The 18,241-nt window shown below is 37.6% G+C and overlaps 2 protein-coding genes and 1 long non-coding RNA gene across 3 annotated transcripts in view; 1 reads left to right on the plus strand and 2 right to left on the minus strand.

The window, feature by feature from the left end:
- Positions 1-17,365, minus strand: part of LOC139976952 (uncharacterized) — a 44,639-nt gene extending 27,274 nt beyond the window's left edge. Inside the window, exons 1-3 of the mRNA XM_071985858.1 lie at positions 17,225-17,365; positions 10,960-11,036; positions 6,965-8,534 (exon numbers count right to left, since the gene is read on the minus strand). Coding sequence (XP_071841959.1) covers positions 6,965-7,576 — 612 coding nt within the window. The 5' untranslated portion in view covers positions 7,577-8,534; positions 10,960-11,036; positions 17,225-17,365. The remainder of the gene's footprint in view (positions 1-6,964; positions 8,535-10,959; positions 11,037-17,224) is intronic.
- LOC139976951 (uncharacterized) overlaps positions 1-17,558 on the minus strand; it is a 90,885-nt gene extending 73,327 nt beyond the window's left edge. The window contains exon 1 of the transcript XR_011796333.1: positions 17,275-17,558. The gene's annotated coding sequence lies outside the window, so the exon portion shown is untranslated. The remainder of the gene's footprint in view (positions 1-17,274) is intronic.
- Positions 7-6,775, plus strand: LOC139976968 (uncharacterized). Its single transcript, XR_011796350.1, has 2 exons — positions 7-6,433; positions 6,714-6,775. It is a non-coding gene; the product is annotated as an uncharacterized lncRNA (long non-coding RNA).
- Positions 17,559-18,241: the final 683 nt, after the last annotated feature.

Genomic DNA, 18,241 nt, shown 5'->3' on the forward strand with positions numbered 1-18,241 from the left:
CTTTCAAGAAAGAGAACCAGAACAAGAAAACATTAAGTGGTTCCGATGCCCAAACATATTCAAAGAGTGGTAAGCCATACATGTATGATGTTAATATTCATGAAATTGTGCACACCAAAATGAAGAGGGATTATCTATTGACTAATGCTGCAACATATAAAGGAAGGTTTCAGGAATCAGTTATCATGTTGACATAGTGTATTTAGTGATATAGTATAACCAGAAAGCCAGTTGGCTTTGTGATTCCTTGCCATACAATGTGCTCAAAATTAAAAATAACTATCTGACTTATGTAGAACTTATAAGTGAGTTAAATTGTAAGGATTTAAAGAAATATTATTTCTATTCCAAATGTTTCAGTATCCAGGAAGAACAGTCTATCTATGTGAAATATATATGTAGATGTATGAATTAAGGGCATTTTCTTTACCAATTTTGATATCACTTTTAATAACTGTTAACCAACTATGGAGACAATTTTTTTGGGGGGATTTTCCATTAATTTGGGAGTTTACATACTGTACATATAATCAACATGTGTAAAAAATAAACTTCGAAAACCTACTATAACCCATCAAAAAACGACCACGAAAATGGACATTTTGGGTAGTCACGTTACATGAACCTCTGGAATGTCTGAAAACAGAGATTGACCCAAAGGAGCCTCTGGTCACCGTGTGACGTCATTGTTTGTATACCGCGAAAATCAAACGCTGATATAGGCACTGTTTATACACAGATAGCGAACAATTGTACTGTATTTGACTTTCAATTTTGAGCATTTGAAAAGCTGTTAGCTTAAAACAAGAACACATGAAGGTTAAACAATAGTTTTAAGACAATTTTGAGAAGAAAATTTAGTTTAATTGGTTATTTTATTAGCAAAATTTCCACTCAAATGGAAGTGTAACCAGAGCATAACCTGGTTAATGTAATGTATAGTTATCATTTTCTTTTATTTTCCTACTTTTGTTTTTATTCATTTAATCATTTTCTTTTGTTTGTTTGTTTCTATTCATTTGACAATGAATAAACTTTACTTGGTAGATTTATAAGTTCCCTTAATTTTCACTTTTATTGCTAACTAATACATGGCAACAGTTAGTGGGGGTGGCCCTGTGCGACCTGTCTTTTTCTTAAGTTAAGTAATTGTTTTGCGTGGTCCTATTTTCTAGGAATATATGAGTGGCTCCAAGAGTCTATCCCTTTTCAGAACTGCGGGTTAAATAGGAATGTTTTGGTGGTAGATGATTATTTTAAATGTACCAAAAGGACACCATAAATTAAGTAATGTGTCTGGTAAATTATATATCAAGTGTTAATTGACAGCTGTTTGCTCACTGGACCTCGAATATCAGGAAGTGGAGGGCAAGCCGGTCTAGAGTAGGAGGGGGGAGGTTGAGACAAAGGCTAAATCATGAATATTCAATGAACCAACCTTTGTGTTTAATTGGTTTAAGGTGGTCATGTGTGAGTTGCCTCGTACTATTATTATGGGATGTATTCTTATTATTATGGGATGTATTCTTATTATTATGGGATGGAGTGAATAGGGTAGCATGGTAGGGGGAAAGTAAGAAAAGACGCGGACGCCAAGTTAAGTTGACAGTAGTTTACAGGAGAAGAGGGGAAGGATTGAGTTTGTAATAGTTAGAGAAGAAGAGGGGAAGGATTGAGTTTGAAATGGCTGGGCACGAGATCATAATTATTTTCTTAGACTTACTTCACCAGTAATAGAGTGGAGGACCAGTATTAAATTAATTAGAAGTTAAATGGACACTTGAAGCTATTTACCCATGGAGTTTTTATAGAAGTTTAGTGAATACCTGGAGCTTGTTCTACAAATGGATATTCTATTTGAGTAAACATCTGGAACTGTTTTACAGTACAAGGAAATTTCATATTTAATAAAAGTTTATATCACCCGAAGCTGTACCAATGGAGGCAGAACTATATTTCATCCTGTGCTAATATCTGGCAACCCTATTATTTGTTGTGCTGATTTTCTGTTGTGATGGAAATATAATGTTTTAATTCTACGTCCTTGTTTGGATTCGGAAGTGTATCCCTGCGATGGTCCACCTGAGTGATGAACAGTCCTCCTAGAGACGCCCCAAGCTGAGACGCCCAAGAGGTTATTTCGCCGAGCCGCGAGCTGTCCAGAGAACCACCCAATCCAGAGACGTCCCCAACTAAGTGAACCGCCCTAGAAGTTCCCCAAGGAGACAATTTCGTTCTCAAATTGTATTCGGTCGACCCGCGCCGCGATTTTGTTATTATTTTCGTTGGGACTGATAAGTATTATTTTTCCATTAAATTCAGTGGAGTCGTTATAAGAAGTAAGAGTTCCGAGATATGTAAGTTACACCCATTTACTGTATATAATTTCACATTAAGTTTAAGCAACCCCATTGATATTAATACAACGTCCATGTGCATCGTAAACACACCATTTTACCTTTATTTGTTTGTTTTTGTGTGAGCATTCCGCCTTTTTAAGATGTCACCACGATCTCAGAGTAAACCGGCCCTACCCTAATTTGGAGGTGCCACTTGTAATCTTCCCAAACCTAAAAATATATTTACGCCTGGTCACTGTGTTTTTGACCGGCTACATAAGCATCTTTTACAAAGTGGAGCGTCAATAGGTCCGTACGGTACAATATACTGTAGAACATGCAAGCGATTCCGTAATACAATTTGATCGCAAGATACCGTAAACTGAACAGAAGAATAGACCTAAAAGATGCCTCATGCGTGATATGTGACGGGAAATGGCTTATGTTACTGTCAACAAATTACCAAAAAGACACTAAACATAATCGAACAACTTCGAGAAGACGCTGACCCGAATCAAACCAGGGTAGCATATACATGACTAAGCTTCAGCTGAACATAGTACTTACTCGTTGTAATATCCGAAAGTACAAACACAGAACAAGTATATATCCTTTCAATAAACAAAATTTAGCAGTGAATATCCAAATCCACGTTTCTCGTTCAATCCTGGGCGAAATACTACCGTGACTCTGTGTAATTCCATAAAATTAGGTCTAGTTGAAACAGGCCTGGACCAGTTACATCCCACAATCACAAGACAGTCACTAACGAAATAAAACATCTGATCGCTACATAGAACCGTTTTTATTCAACTCCTTGGACCATGCAGATGCCGGAATTAACATAACGGACAATATATAACACAATGTATCACAAACTCACGATACTGGAATACGACAAAGGAAATATATAAATGCGATGAAATCCTAACATGACTATTTACACATGCTTTGAGCCAACTCCCTACATGTACTAACCCTATAGGCATTTTATATACACGGTCATCTCTTACAGTAAATATTATACTGTCAATTGCGTGATATAATGTTACATGTAAGGACGTCCAGAGCTTGTTTATGGTCTGTTTCACATTAGCTATGTCCGACCATTGTCGAAAACAGCTGTCGACGGTATATAATTTTCGCAGAATGAGACATTTGCAGCATACACAGAGGCAGTGTCATGTATGTGGACTCATGGGCATGAGATACTCCGGGTGCTGAAAAATCTTTCCGCGTGGATCTAAAAAAATTGATCCAAAGTCCGCAGCGTTTTACGTCGGTTCTTTTACTCGGAAATCTTAAAAAGCTGATGCTTTTGTTGGATGAGGTATAACTGCAACCTCCAACAATACAGAATTGTGGCATTTCGGGGGAAAAGGAGTAATATCGTTGATGTTTTTGGCAGTTCAAGTACACAACTGTACACACTAAAAGTATTGTTATGAGTGAGGTATACAAACAGTGACGTCACAGGGTCACCTGATGTCTTCGGAATGTTTCAGGAATGTCTGAAATAGGTTTCATAAAGAGCTGATTTTTTCCCCATTTTTCACGTATTTAATGTTCGAAATTGGTAAAGTTAATAACAGCAATGCAATTGGAGTGTGTTAAGGATTACATACATGCAAAATGGTGGGATTTCATGTTCATCGAAAAGTCTCCATAGTTGGTCTTTAATGTATGAGAGTTATCTGAAATATCTATAAATCACAGAGGAAAATTTCCAACCATTTGAGATAACCTGTTGACCCCTTGAAGCTCAGAGGGTGATAACTCAGAAGAGCAGTTGAGTGCACATTTAAAGCAACACTCTGAAGCAGGTTTCATTTCCTGGATGATTGTATGTTTTGTTTAAGTCCTATAGAGCCCCTTCACGAAACTAAACTGAACTTGACTAAAGTATGTTCACCAAAAAAAATCATATGTATCATAAGATAATTCACAGATTGTTGTAGCTTTAATTTTGGAGGTATCAAGTTGAAAAGGCTTTCAGACTTTGACACCTGTTGACCTCATGTGACCTTTGACCTCTACCAATTGCCATAGGGTTATTGCACCCACCAAGCTGGATCTACCTACCAAGTATGACATTGATTCAACCTGTGTCTGTTGAGATATCATGTTTACAACTGTTTTTGACGATTTCCCGTTAAACCGTACCCACAATGAATATTAATGTGGAAAACTTATCGTTGAAGAGAACATGGACTTTCTAGTTACATCACAATACCAACAACAAATTAAATCACACATCTGGTTAAAGAGATATAGAAATTTTACGAATTTTATGGTAAGTCACGCCCACTCATTAATATTCATGAGATGAAAACCACACACTATAGGGCACATCTACTGTACTCATGATAGGGCATCTGTGTTTACAAGCCATGTTTGACCAATTTCCATTAAGCCCCAGGCCACTCATTTATGAATCTTAATAAGGTAAACATTATTGTTGCAAAGAACATGTATTTACCGTGTAGTTACAACATGCTACTATGAATAAATTAAATCAGACATATGGTTGAGGAGATATTAATATTTTACGAACTTTATGGTTAGCCCCACCAACTCCTTCATATTCAAGAGATGGGAACAAAACACAATACGGCACATCTACAAACCATGGGACGTGTATCTACCAAGTAGACTGTGATTCTACTTGTGTTTGTTGAGGTATCATGTATACAATCCTCTTTCCACGAATTCCCATTAGGCCCTACCCATGCATGAATATTTTTGAGGTAAACGTACTTGTTGCAAAGAGACATGTTACTTACATTATCATACTATGCATAAATTAAATTAGTCATTCGGTTGCAGAGATATTGACATTTTAAAAATATCATATTAAGGCCCACCCAATCAAGACAATAGGGCACATTTACTAATCATGGGACATCTACCTACCAAGCATGACATTTACTCAATTTGAGATATCTTGTTTACGAGCAAGCCGTCACATGCACACACACACGCACATATAGTACATACGCACATACACATTTGGCATTGTAACCAAAAATGTATATAATATAATACACATTATGAATCTCACATAGTCTATTTTTCTCTTCAGATTCCTTACCAGAACAAGTCACACCACTAAGAATCAATGATTTAAGACGACTTTATTGTCTATCCCTTACCCTTGCAGCTCCCACTAACCTTAATTACAGTACTTCCTGATCCTAAGTGTACCTTCATAGGATAAACAATACAAATTAACAATACAACTTGTATTTTGTGTCATTGCAAGAGAGAAATTGCATCCTGAATGACTATATACAAACAGTCGATGTAGGTACTCGTCTATTGTGGTATTATTACATCGCCATCGTGACTAAAAAGATGCAACTGTGTACCTGTACGATCCCACAAAGTTCCAGCATTACAGACTATAAATATCCTATTGACTGGCTCTAGTTTGACTTACATTTAATCACAATTGACTACTATACATATATAGTGAAACATAGCATGTGAAGTTAGGAAACAAGCAAAGCTGTGTTATACCCCACCATATTATAGTACGCATGTAGACAGACAACTAAGGCTTACAATTAACATACCAGTTTGTCCCAAATTGAATTCACTGGTGCAAAATTTGTACATTAATACTACAAGTAGGCCTATTGTTAAATGTTCAGGTCATAATGGCCAGGACAAGAAAATTACATTAGCTTGAAACACAGGAGTCATTTCTCCTTGCCGGCACACAGTGTATAGTCTATATCTATAGCTTTTGAAACTGGCTGTATAAGTTTGCACTGAGGTTTTCTGATATCTGCCAAAAATTGTAAAATTACAGTAATAGTTGTACCCTACACAATGTTTCGCATCCACTAGTACCAAATTTACCGTTACTACAGCAACTGAAAAGTTCATATTTCTTTGAATAGACAATGGAGTCAGTTTTGTTTAGTTAAGATCTCTAATGCATACACACAGTGTGTGTACTCTGCAACCAAATTTTGAAATATGAATTAGAAAAAATGTGCACTAGAATTTGCTCAAATCAGGTAAAACAAATTTAAAATGGAACTAATAGTTGTTACCTATACATTTTTTTGCATGTACTTATCTAAAAGGTGTTGATAGTAACCTGCAACAGAAGTCAAATTTTTGCAGTAAATATGAAGCCTTTTATGTTTGGCCTTCATTTCTCCTACATACACACAGTGCATAGTCTACAATCTCATTTTTTAAATTGAATGTAAATATTTTGCCCTGAAATTTTCTTAAATCCTGCAAATTTTGTAAGATGTCACTAACAGTTGTGTTCTGCTCAAAAGTTCACATCCACTTATACCAAATTTCTTAATTCTAGACGGCTGAATAGTTCACATTAAGTTGTTCAAATATTAAGAGAATTTCTTGCTCACTTCTATAGTTGTTACACAAAACTTGAGAAATTTAGGTTAACCATTTCTTTTTATTAATTTTTTTTGTTTGCATTAGAATTTCATTAAATTTTGCGAAATTTGTAAAACAATAGAATTGTTAAGAAAACAAATGTTCACATTCACTTATATCAAATTTGTCTACTCTTATTGACTAGCTGATTAATTTAGACCTAAATTATATTCCTATTTTTTTTATCATAATCCTGCTGTACTTACCATACTGTACTCTCTCACTTCACCAGTGTACATGCATACTGTTAACAACCTGTTTACATCAACAATCCTGATTCTATTTGATTCATCAACATCAAATGACATCAGTTGTTGACTGTCAGAGAGAGAGTAAACAACAACATGGAGCCAATCCCATAAAATATAAACCAGACCACTAACAGTGATACTCCATGCAGATGAGTAGCCTGGTGATTTATACTCATGTACAATCTTTCCCTCCATGTTGTATCTAGTAATAGCTCTCCGCTGGCCTGTAGATATAAACAGATTATCTCCATAAACTGTTATATCTGCAGGATATCTATCTAATCCTTTCAAGGTGATTGTCTTGATTTTCTTTAAACTAGAATCAAACACAATCACCTCGTTAGAAGACAAACCAATAAATATCTCTCCCTCTCTGGCAGTCATGCACTTGGCTTCCCTATCGTGTAATAGGTTGACTGTGTGTAATGGTTCACTGTCGTCTGCCTCAATATGATAAACATGAACGAGATCACCGTACACAGTAACTATATGTGAATCATCCAAGATAGAAACATAGCGATATCGCCTTCTTGAACGATCGAATAGTTTAGTGCACAACTGAGTCATTAATGGCGACGAAGAATCAGAATCATTTAACGTAAACAGGTCTATGAATGATGGTGTATCATCTGTCCTGTATTTGTATCCGCACACTGCCAGCTTGTTACCGCGTACTGCAATACCAGCGACACACCAGCAGTCACTATCTGTTGTACATCTTGGTATGGTAAAGCTACGTACACTGCAATGGAAAAACAAAAAGTGCAAATACAGGTCAATCGCAAGCCTGCGTCTCCATGGTAACAAGTAGTTCTAGCGTAAATCTTGGCTAATAAAGTTCAGGTTCACGAAGTAACAACGGATGGAAAATGGATCGTACTCGAATGCTACGTACTTAGAAACACTATAACGCCATTAAATTATGTTCAGTTTCCTTTACCAGTGGAGGGCAGTATACTGATCTACTGGAAAGGACTGTAAAGAAAATAAGCTGACAAGTGGAAGAAACATTAAGGTGAAGATAGGCTTCAATTAAATCCTTTAAAATCAAGGGAAAATTTCTCGGTTATGGTTAAGGCACGCATATATATTGAAAGCTATGTATGGGCATTTGGATGATATATCATTTGGATGATATACTTATTTTAATGTCTAATCGAAAAAAAAAAATATTATTTTGGAGTTTCTGGTGATAGCTGATGGTCATAGACTGCGGTGAGAAGGCCTTAAAGCATGTGCTATTTTCCGATAAAAAGCAGGAGGGCCAAATGGAGTACATTTGTTCAAAAATGTGGGCCTATGCTATATATATACTATACTGATCAATCGAACAATTAATGTCTGAGTCATTAATGGCGACGAAGAATCAGAATCATTTAACGTAAACAGGTCTATGAATGATGGTGTATCATCTGTCCTGTATTTGTATCCGCACACTGCCAGCTTGTTACCGCGTACTGCAATACCAGCGACACACCAGCAGTCACTATCTGTTGTACATCTTGGTATGGTAAAGCTACGTACACTGCAATGGAAAAACAAAAAGTGCAAATACAGGTCAATCGCAAGCCTGCGTCTCCATGGTAACAAGTAGTTCTAGCGTAAATCTTGGCTAATAAAGTTCAGGTTCACGAAGTAACAACGGATGGAAAATGGATCGTACTCGAATGCTACGTACTTAGAAACACTATAACGCCATTAAATTATGTTCAGTTTCCTTTACCAGTGGAGGGCAGTATACTGATCTACTGGAAAGGACTGTAAAGAAAATAAGCTGACAAGTGGAAGAAACATTAAGGTGAAGATAGGCTTCAATTAAATCCTTTAAAATCAAGGGAAAATTTCTCGGTTATGGTTAAGGCACGCATATATATTGAAAGCTATGTATGGGCATTTGGATGATATATCATTTGGATGATATACTTATTTTAATGTCTAATCGAAAAAAAAAAATATTATTTTGGAGTTTCTGGTGATAGCTGATGGTCATAGACTGCGGTGAGAAGGCCTTAAAGCATGTGCTATTTTCCGATAAAAAGCAGGAGGGCCAAATGGAGTACATTTGTTCAAAAATGTGGGCCTATGCTATATATATACTATACTGATCGATCGAACAATTAATGTCACCACATTATAACACTATTGTAGGTTTCGTGTTCTCTGGAATATGTGATAGAAATTTTGCGGTAAGTAATTGTCGCCAATGATCAAATTATTACATATTCTTCAAACAACATCATTTGCAAGTTTTCATGTAGGTAATTGTAGCAATTATACAGTATGCATAGCCTGTATTGTAATGTAGAGAAAGCCTCACAAAACCTCGTTTTAGAGGACATTCATCAGCAGATAATTACTTTGGCAAAACGCCTGCATTGTTTGAAAAGCTAACGGCACTTAATTCGCACATTTCTATTTTTTTTTTTAGCAGATGGTATAGCTAGCATATCCTCGTGTGATCGAGATTTATAATTTTGATAGGATATGTTTATATTAAGGAAAACATTTTTTTTGGGGGGGGGGATGGCTCGTAAAAACATGGAGAATTTGAACTCAATTGTGATAATTATGATGGATCGATGCTTGCATGGTTGTGCTCACATTAATGTTAAATTTCCTTTATATCTTTATCGGATAGATTGCAGTAAACTTTAATGCGAATTTAAAAAAAAAGAACAGGTGGAGGGAACTAGACAGTAAGAGTATGATGACAAGAAACATATCCTTGATCATTCTTTCCAAATGGAATCGTAGGTAGCAAAATGGACCAGTTCCAATTAAATATCAAATCTTCCGCAGAACTATCGCAAATTTTCATGAAAAGAAAAATCGTACGAAAGTGCCCTCATTAAAGTATTCACTTCAACTGAGCGAATCTAGTAAAGGATCAAACTTGTGACAGTCCCGACCTTTGGCAGGCTAATATTCGGGGCCAGTTTAAAGCCATATAGTTCCAATCGCGCCCTATACACACTTACTCTGATTACAAATAAATCCATAGCGGGAAAAGTTGGTGAAAGTGGTGGCGCTATATCAAATTACCTGGAAGCAAATACGCTCAAGACGCAACTGACAATACAAGCATGCAAATATGAAAGGACACAAATATGGCCACCTCAACATATGTACGTATCCTATGCACCACTCACTACTTCATTTCATTACTTTTAACAGCAATAGGGCACATACAAAGCCCACTGACTATCAGACTATCATATACGACATATAATCTATTATACAGTTCCTGAGATTTTCTTGTTTCCAAAAAATTACATTAAGCCCCTGCCTACCATCCATATCAATTAATTTCAACAGTTTCATAACGTGAACATTAACGTATATGCTAACAATATAAACAGGCCAAATATGAAAGAAAACATGCGTAGCTGTCAAAATTTTCAGATTTTTACATTACCCACTCATAAATATGTATGACTTATGACATTGCTTCAAAGGGCAATAGGGCACATCTACAGCTCATTGGCTATCAGACTATCATATATGACATGAATCTAACATATATATAGTTCCTGAGCTATGCAACATTACGCAATTATCACACCATAGGTTCCTGGCATAGGATCCAAAATCGGTGGAAAACATTCAGAACATATATCGTGGATCTACTTGTAATTTTGAGGGGCGTGAGGGAGGGAGGGCGGAGGGGGGGGGGCTATTTGAGAACAGGGTTTTTAGTTGAAATTAGTACTGCTGTTGTGAAAAATGTTTTAACAAGTTATATCCTTCTCTCCCAATTTATAAATTGGGAACAATATTTTGTTTGCTCTCATAGATACGGGTCAGTTTTTGATTTATTTTGTATCTCTGTTTACCAGTTAAAGATGATTATTTAAATTCTATCTGTCACATTCTAACATCCAAGTATGGACATAACCGTTGGATACACGTTTCTATGACACTACCCAGAATATGGCTGCATGGTTACTTACCAAGGAGATACAATGGCGGCCATGTTTTATAGATTGGTGAAAACTTGAGAGGACAAGAGACGAAGCTTCTGCTTTATCTGTTGGAAAAGATGATGAATTTAATTTTTCAAAGTTAGTAAACAAGTCTATAAATGAAAGCAAAATCAATAATGATGAAGATGATGATGCAAACGACTCCTTACAATATTCGCCTCTCTTGAATGATCAAATTGACATTTTAATTGGTGGTAGAACGTGGACATGCTTGAAGAAATTACAGAGACTATGATTAGTGGATGAAGTAAGATTACGTTTCTATTACTTAGCTGACCTGTTGAAGCATATCGTCCAATTATTTACTATATATTTTACGAAACATCTGTCGTTTCTAGGCTATCGTATTAGTACACGTCAATTGTCAAGTCGTTAGTAATATGTCTCAGGGATTCCCCGTTGTTGCGCAATAGTATTGCGCAATCTTGGGGATTTTTTGTTCCATTCAACCGTCGAAATTTGGTTAACCGTAGAGTTTATTCAGTGTACATACTGAAAGTTGTGTATTGTTATATACTACATGAAATGAAATGTGCTCGTGAACTTTGAACTGTGGGCGTAGAGAATCCCTGTGTGCTAAAATATATCGAAACAGGACACAATGAGCACGAACGAACAGACAAAGGAACATTTAAATAACAAATCCGGCTAAACTCTCAACGGTATCGCTCGTTGAGTCCCCCGCAGTCCCAATATTTCATAAACGATTGTTCAAATTCCAAGTGTCGTGTCACTGATAATGTCGACCAAATTGTGGCGTCGAAAGGCAGGTATTCACTAACCTTACATAAAAACAGTAACACACGATGGTAGTATAGATGTAACCACGATTAAAAAATAGATATATCCGTAACAACCATTAGGCCTATGCAGAACGTACGTACTGTAACATATTGTACTCATTCTACAGTATTGTATTTTACACCACCCTTTAGCAACCACAATATGTCCTGTTGTAACCACCAACCTACCCTAAGAAGCATGGGGCTGTGGTCACTCTTAGGAATGTTTGTATATGACGCATGTTAGTAGAAGTAGTTAAGAACAATGAGTGTGTATAATGAGACACTCTGAATACAGAAGTCAAAGCCATAACAACTCCTCTTCGAATCATCTCTTGTATAATTATCATCAAGAATATTACATGGTGTCAGAAGTGAAAAAGTTATCCTTATTTTAAGAATTTTCTAATTTTGTTACTGGAAATTGCAAATATGGATCAGCTGAGACAACCAGGCGAGTTGAGCCTTCAAGGAAACCTTGCGGAAAACTGGAGGAAATGGAAGCAAATGTTTCTTCTATACATTTCTGCAAGTGGTATAGCCGCTAAAACAGATGAAGTAAAGAGCGCAGCGTTACTTCATATTGCTGGGGAGGATGCAGTTGAGATTTACAACTCATTCCAATGGCAGGAAGCAGGAGATGAAAAGACACTTAATAAAGTAATGGAGAAATTTGAGGAGTACTGTGCGCCCAGGAAGAACATAACGTGGGAACGCCACATATTCAATACTACAAACCAAAAGCAACATGAGACCATCGACCATTATGTGACGGAATTACGTAACAAATCGAAAAGTTGCGAATTTGGAACCTTAGCAGAAGGATTAATTCGTGACAGGATCGTGTGCGGGGTCTGTGATGACCAGATCCGTCGACGTCTTCTCCGTGAAGAGGACCTGACGTTAAAGAAAGCTGTGGACATTTGCCGTGCAAGTGAAGCTACAACGCACCAAATGAAGTCGTTCACAGCGGACACAGAAAAGAACTTGCAAACGGTAAAAACTTTTGCGAATTCTAATACACTAAGAAACAAAAAGTTTCAGAATCTGACACAGTCATGTTTTAAATGTGGCAGGGCGTGGACTCAGAATCATGATTGTCCAGCTAAAGGGCTATCATGTAGAAACTGCGGAAAACTGAATCATTTTGCAGTAGTTTGTAGAAGCAAGCAAGAAAATGCACCAAAGCAAAAACCAAAAGAAGTCAGAGTAGTCAAATCCCAGGGGAGAGATTCAGATTCTGACCCAGAAATTGATGAGTTTTTTATTGGAATGACAAAGAACGATTCCATCACAAACAAAGAAAAATGGGAAGTGACACTCAAGCTTGAGGATAAGCCAGTGCTATTCACAATTGACACTGGAGCAGAGTGCAATGTCATTAATTATGCCACATACCAACGTGTCACAAAACAACCTCTGACTAAAAGCGGAACAAAACTTGTGGGTTATGGAGGACAAAGATTGAGTCCCCTTGGACGCATTAACTTACTTTGCGAGTATAAGGACCGCTACCATGTGCTAGATTTCCAAGTAGTAGATGGTTCACCACAATGTTTGTTAGGGCTGGAGAGCAGTCAAAATTTAGAGCTCATCAAACGTGTCTTCACCACAAAGGAAGAACAAAAGTCAGACATCCTGGATGAATACAAGGATGTTTTCGAAGGATTAGGCGAAATCACAGATGTGACGCATCATATAACAGTAGATCCTAATGTTCCACCAGTCATTCACCCGCCCCGAAAATTGCCCGTAGCTCTTCGGGACAGAGTTCAAAAGGAACTTGAGAGAATGGAAAAGCTTAATGTAATTGAGCGAGTGCATGAGCCAACACAGTGGGTGAATAGTATGGTGACCGTCATTAAACCAAACAAAACCCGCATTTGCATCGACCCCAGAGACTTGAACAAAGCGATCAGCAGGGAACATTTTCCTATGCGCACTATTGAAGAGGTGGTATCGGGAATGCCAAAAGCGAAAGTATTTTCAGTTTTGGACGCAAGCTCAGGTTTCTGGCAGATCAAACTTGACAAAGAAAGTTCAAAGTTCTGCACATTTAATACTCCATTTGGACGATTTAAATTTAATAGGCTGCCGTTTGGAATTTGTTCAGCTCCGGAAGTTTTCCAAGATGTTATGAGCCAGGTGTATGAAAGTATTGAAGGAGTTGAAATCGTAGCAGACGACATTCTAATCTGGGGAGAGACGGTAGCAGAGCATGACCAGCGGTTACGTAATGTTTTGGAGAGAAGCCGACTTAGAAAAGTCAAACTGAACAAAAGTAAATGTCAGATAAGAAAATCTGAAATTACCTATCTAGGTCATGTGTTAAGTGAGAGTGGGCTCAAGGTTGACCCAGAGAAGGTCAGAGCTGTCACAGAAATGAAGTCCCCAGAAGATAAGGAAGGGTTACAAAGGTTTATGGGTGTAATTACCTATTTAGCAAAATTTATCCCAAATTTGTCTACAGAGAGTGCACCCTTAAGGGCACTTCTTGAGAAAGGTGTGCACTGGGAATGGGGAGATGCTCAACAAAAGAGTTTTCAAAGGCTTAAAGAAAAGATTACGCAGGCCCCTGTTCTAAAATTGTTTGATGTCACAAAAGAAGTAACCCTATCAGTAGATTCTAGTAGCCTCGGTGTCGGAGCAGTAATTCTACAAGAAGGGTCCCCAGTAGCGTATGCTTCTAAATCATTGACTAAGAGTCAGCAAAATTACGCCCAAATCGAAAAAGAAATGCTGGCCATTGTGTTTGGTTGTGAGCGTTTTCATGAGTACCTGTATGGTCAGAAATCAATTCATGTTGAAACAGATCACAAACCATTAGAACCAATTTTTAAGAAACCCTTGTATCAAACTCCACATCGACTTCAGCAAATGTTAATGAAAGTACAGAAATACCCCCTAAGTGTACAATACCGACCAGGGGCAGAGTTATTTATTGCTGACACATTGTCTAGAGCAAGTTTAAAACAAGAAGCAGACAATTTGGGTGAAAAGGAATTTGAGGTAGCTCGACTTGAAATGCTGCCAATTTCTAAAACCAAAATGAGTGAAATTTTGCATGCTACAAGTGGTGATGAAGCCTTGGGAGAGCTGATTGAGCTAACCAGGAAAGGATGGCCTAGTTCAAGGACAGACGTCCCTATAGGTGCAAAACCGTACTGGAATTATAAACATGAAATCACTGTAAGTGATGGTCTATTGTTTAGAGGGGACAAGTTAATTATTCCAACTACACTAAGATCCAGTATTTTAATTCAAGTCCACAATGCTCACCTTGGTGTTGAAAAATGTAAACGAAGAGCAAGGGACATTATGTTTTGGCCTCAAATGAGTGCTGAAATTGAAGATTTAATTTCAAAGTGTTCCATCTGTAACACACACAGGAGGCAGAATCAAAAAGAACCTCTACAATCTCATGAGATTCCTCAAAGACCTTGGCAGAAGCTGGGTGCTGATTTCTTTGAGTGGAATAGAAATAACTATTTGATTTTAATTGATTATTTCTCTGGGTACTTTGAAATTTCACATTTACCTAGTACTAAGAGTGAAACTGTTATAGTACATTGTAAATCACAATTTGCACGCCATGGTATTCCAGATGTCCTTATCACAGATAATGGACCCCAATTCAAAAGTTGGCAATTTGACAGTTTTTCGAAACTTTATAAATTTCATCATATTACGTCTAGTCCATACCATCCTCAGTCTAATGGCATGGCAGAGAAAGGGGTGCAGATTGCAAAGGCTTTGCTAATGAAGGCAAAGGAGAGTGGACAAGATCCATACCTAGCTTTATTAGACTACAGGAATACACCAAGAGATAATATTCTCGGATCACCTGTACAACGACTTTTTGGACGAAGGACAAATACCCTACTTCCAACTACTGAGCATTTACTCAAGCCGAAAATACTGAAGCCAGAGACAGTACACAAAAGACTGGTAGAGAAGAGACAAACACAAAAAACATATTACGACCGACAGACAAAGAAATTACCAGAACTGCAACCAGGAGATAATATTCGCCTACAGACTGACAAAGGTTGGAAACCAGCCACTATTGTATCTAAGGCTGAGCAGCCCAGATCATACTATGTAGAGACAGCTGAAGGTGTACAGTATAGACGCAACCGCAAACATTTACTTAAAACTGGTGAAACATTTAGTTATGACAGACATGACGACAATGACATAGTTAATTCTGACAATGAACAAACCTCTTCAGAGGACCAAACCACGAACACTGATTTTCGAAGAAGTATTAGAGCAAAGACAAAACCACGTTGGCACAGTGACTATGAAATGTGACCAAAGGAATTTAATTATTTTGGTAGTGAAGCGGAAGTCATTTGGTAACTTAGAACCAGTAGTCGAATCTTTGCTAGAGATTGAGTTTACAGTTATGCAGTGTTAGGTCATTATCATTCAAGTATATTTCTGGATAAGTAAATTGTTTCTCATCCACATCCTTAAATTTATTTTAACTGAAAAAAAGGGAGATGTAACATATTGTACTCATTCTACAGTATTGTATTTTACACCACCCTTTAGCAACCACAATATGTCCTGTTGTAACCACCAACCTACCCTAAGAAGCATGGGGCTGTGGTCACTCTTAGGAATGTTTGTATATGACGCATGTTAGTAGAAGTAGTTAAGAACAATGAGTGTGTATAATGAGACACTCTGAATACAGAAGTCAAAGCCATAACAACTCCTCTTCGAATCATCTCTTGTATAATTATCATCAAGAATATTACACGTACGACGCATATGATATTGTACTCGAACTTCAAGTTTATCTTTATAGATGGTGTTTTATATTCTCGTTAGGTCTAACAAGGTTATAACACTAACCTTCCGTTGGAGGCAATGATTCATACATCTAGCCTATACCGTGCATACATATAGGCCTATGTGATTGTTATATCCGTGTAGCTTTGCTTGAAGTCGGGGCGTATTGTACATTCACAGTTTGCATATAAGCCATCAGTAGGCTACATTGTTACCAATTACTTGACTTGTTCATGTTCGGAAATGCCATACTTTTGTTCTAAAAAAAGCGACAGAATTAAGGGGGAAAAGTGGTTTTCCCCACTGTTGTCAGTATTATTATTACATAAGGCGATGATGCGATATAAAATTGATGGCACTTCAAGTATCTGCATGCTGTCCTAGTTTTTACATGCAAGGAAGATGAATTGGTAAAGTATAATATTATATTTTTATGCAGAGGTGTGTGAAGGCGGGGGGGGGGGGGGGGGGGAGGAGGGGATTTCAAGAGCCTTTCTCAGAATACTTCTTAAGAGGGACTATATAAATGTGGCTGTCGGGGTGGGGTGAAGGGAGAGGGATTCAGTATGGAGGAATACGGGGTGATATCGAAACGGATACAATGAAACATATTTTAACTGAGAGTGAAAACCAGATGGTAGCCTACTTACCGCTGTATGGACAGTAACGCGGTACGTTGTTGGATGTAGTAAACCGAAACCTTTGATTTACAAAGACTGAAATGAAGCAGGACTTAAAGATACTTCACAAGAAACAATATAGTTTACCTCACATCAGTGAAACGAAATAGAAATATTGCTTTCCTTTGTGCAGTAAGTAATCCTTTTAGCTATTGCACGTAGCCCACAGAGGATGTTTGATCAGTTATGTCGGACTCGCCGATATATACGCAGACATGGAATGTAATAAATATGAAATATTAGTTGTGAATTCAGCGGAGTCGTTGGCTATGATTATGTGAGATTGACGTGGCAGTGGCTTGGGTTTACATATTTGATATCGATAACGCGACGCATAAGTAAGCCAATCACAACACGATAAATATACCGCAAATAAAAAAAAAGAAAAAAAGAAAGTAGGTGTGTCTAAAATGTACGGAATCCTTTAAGTGTGATGCAATATTATACGATTAAAACCGAGAGAAACGCCGCACGGTCTAGGAAGACTATAAAAAAGTGGCGTGTGCAAGTGGGAGCTTGTGGTTTCTTCCCGGGATGGTGGGTTTGCCAGGTCCGGAGCAGCCTCCGAAGTATTTATTTATCCAAGAACTATGGCTTCCATGCTAAATATGTTGCTTGTCTGCTTACCAACATAAAATAAAATAGGCCTAATAGTAATTAAAAGTCTGTTTTGTTTGATAGTGTGTGCTAGCCTGAAGGCTCGATCGGGCATGTTGCACTCTGATCACATCGGGAGGGGTGAGTTGTACCCACCTTTAGTGATAATCGGGGGGTGGGGGTGCTTCAGTAGGAGAATGTTTTGCACACCACTGCAATAAGGTACAAAAGTTTGAGTTCAGGGCTACTTGTATAGATCTAATTTAAATTCTAAATATGCCTCAAAATACATCATTTCACGTCTAATATTTGTCGAGCGGGAGGAACCCAACTCACCCCTCCCCCCCCCCCCCCCCCTCCCCCAACATAGGAGAAAGCTTCAATGACACC

The sequence above is a fragment of the Apostichopus japonicus genome, chromosome 12 (genome assembly GCF_037975245.1).
Source record: "Apostichopus japonicus isolate 1M-3 chromosome 12, ASM3797524v1, whole genome shotgun sequence".
NCBI lineage: Eukaryota > Metazoa > Echinodermata > Holothuroidea > Aspidochirotida > Stichopodidae > Apostichopus > Apostichopus japonicus.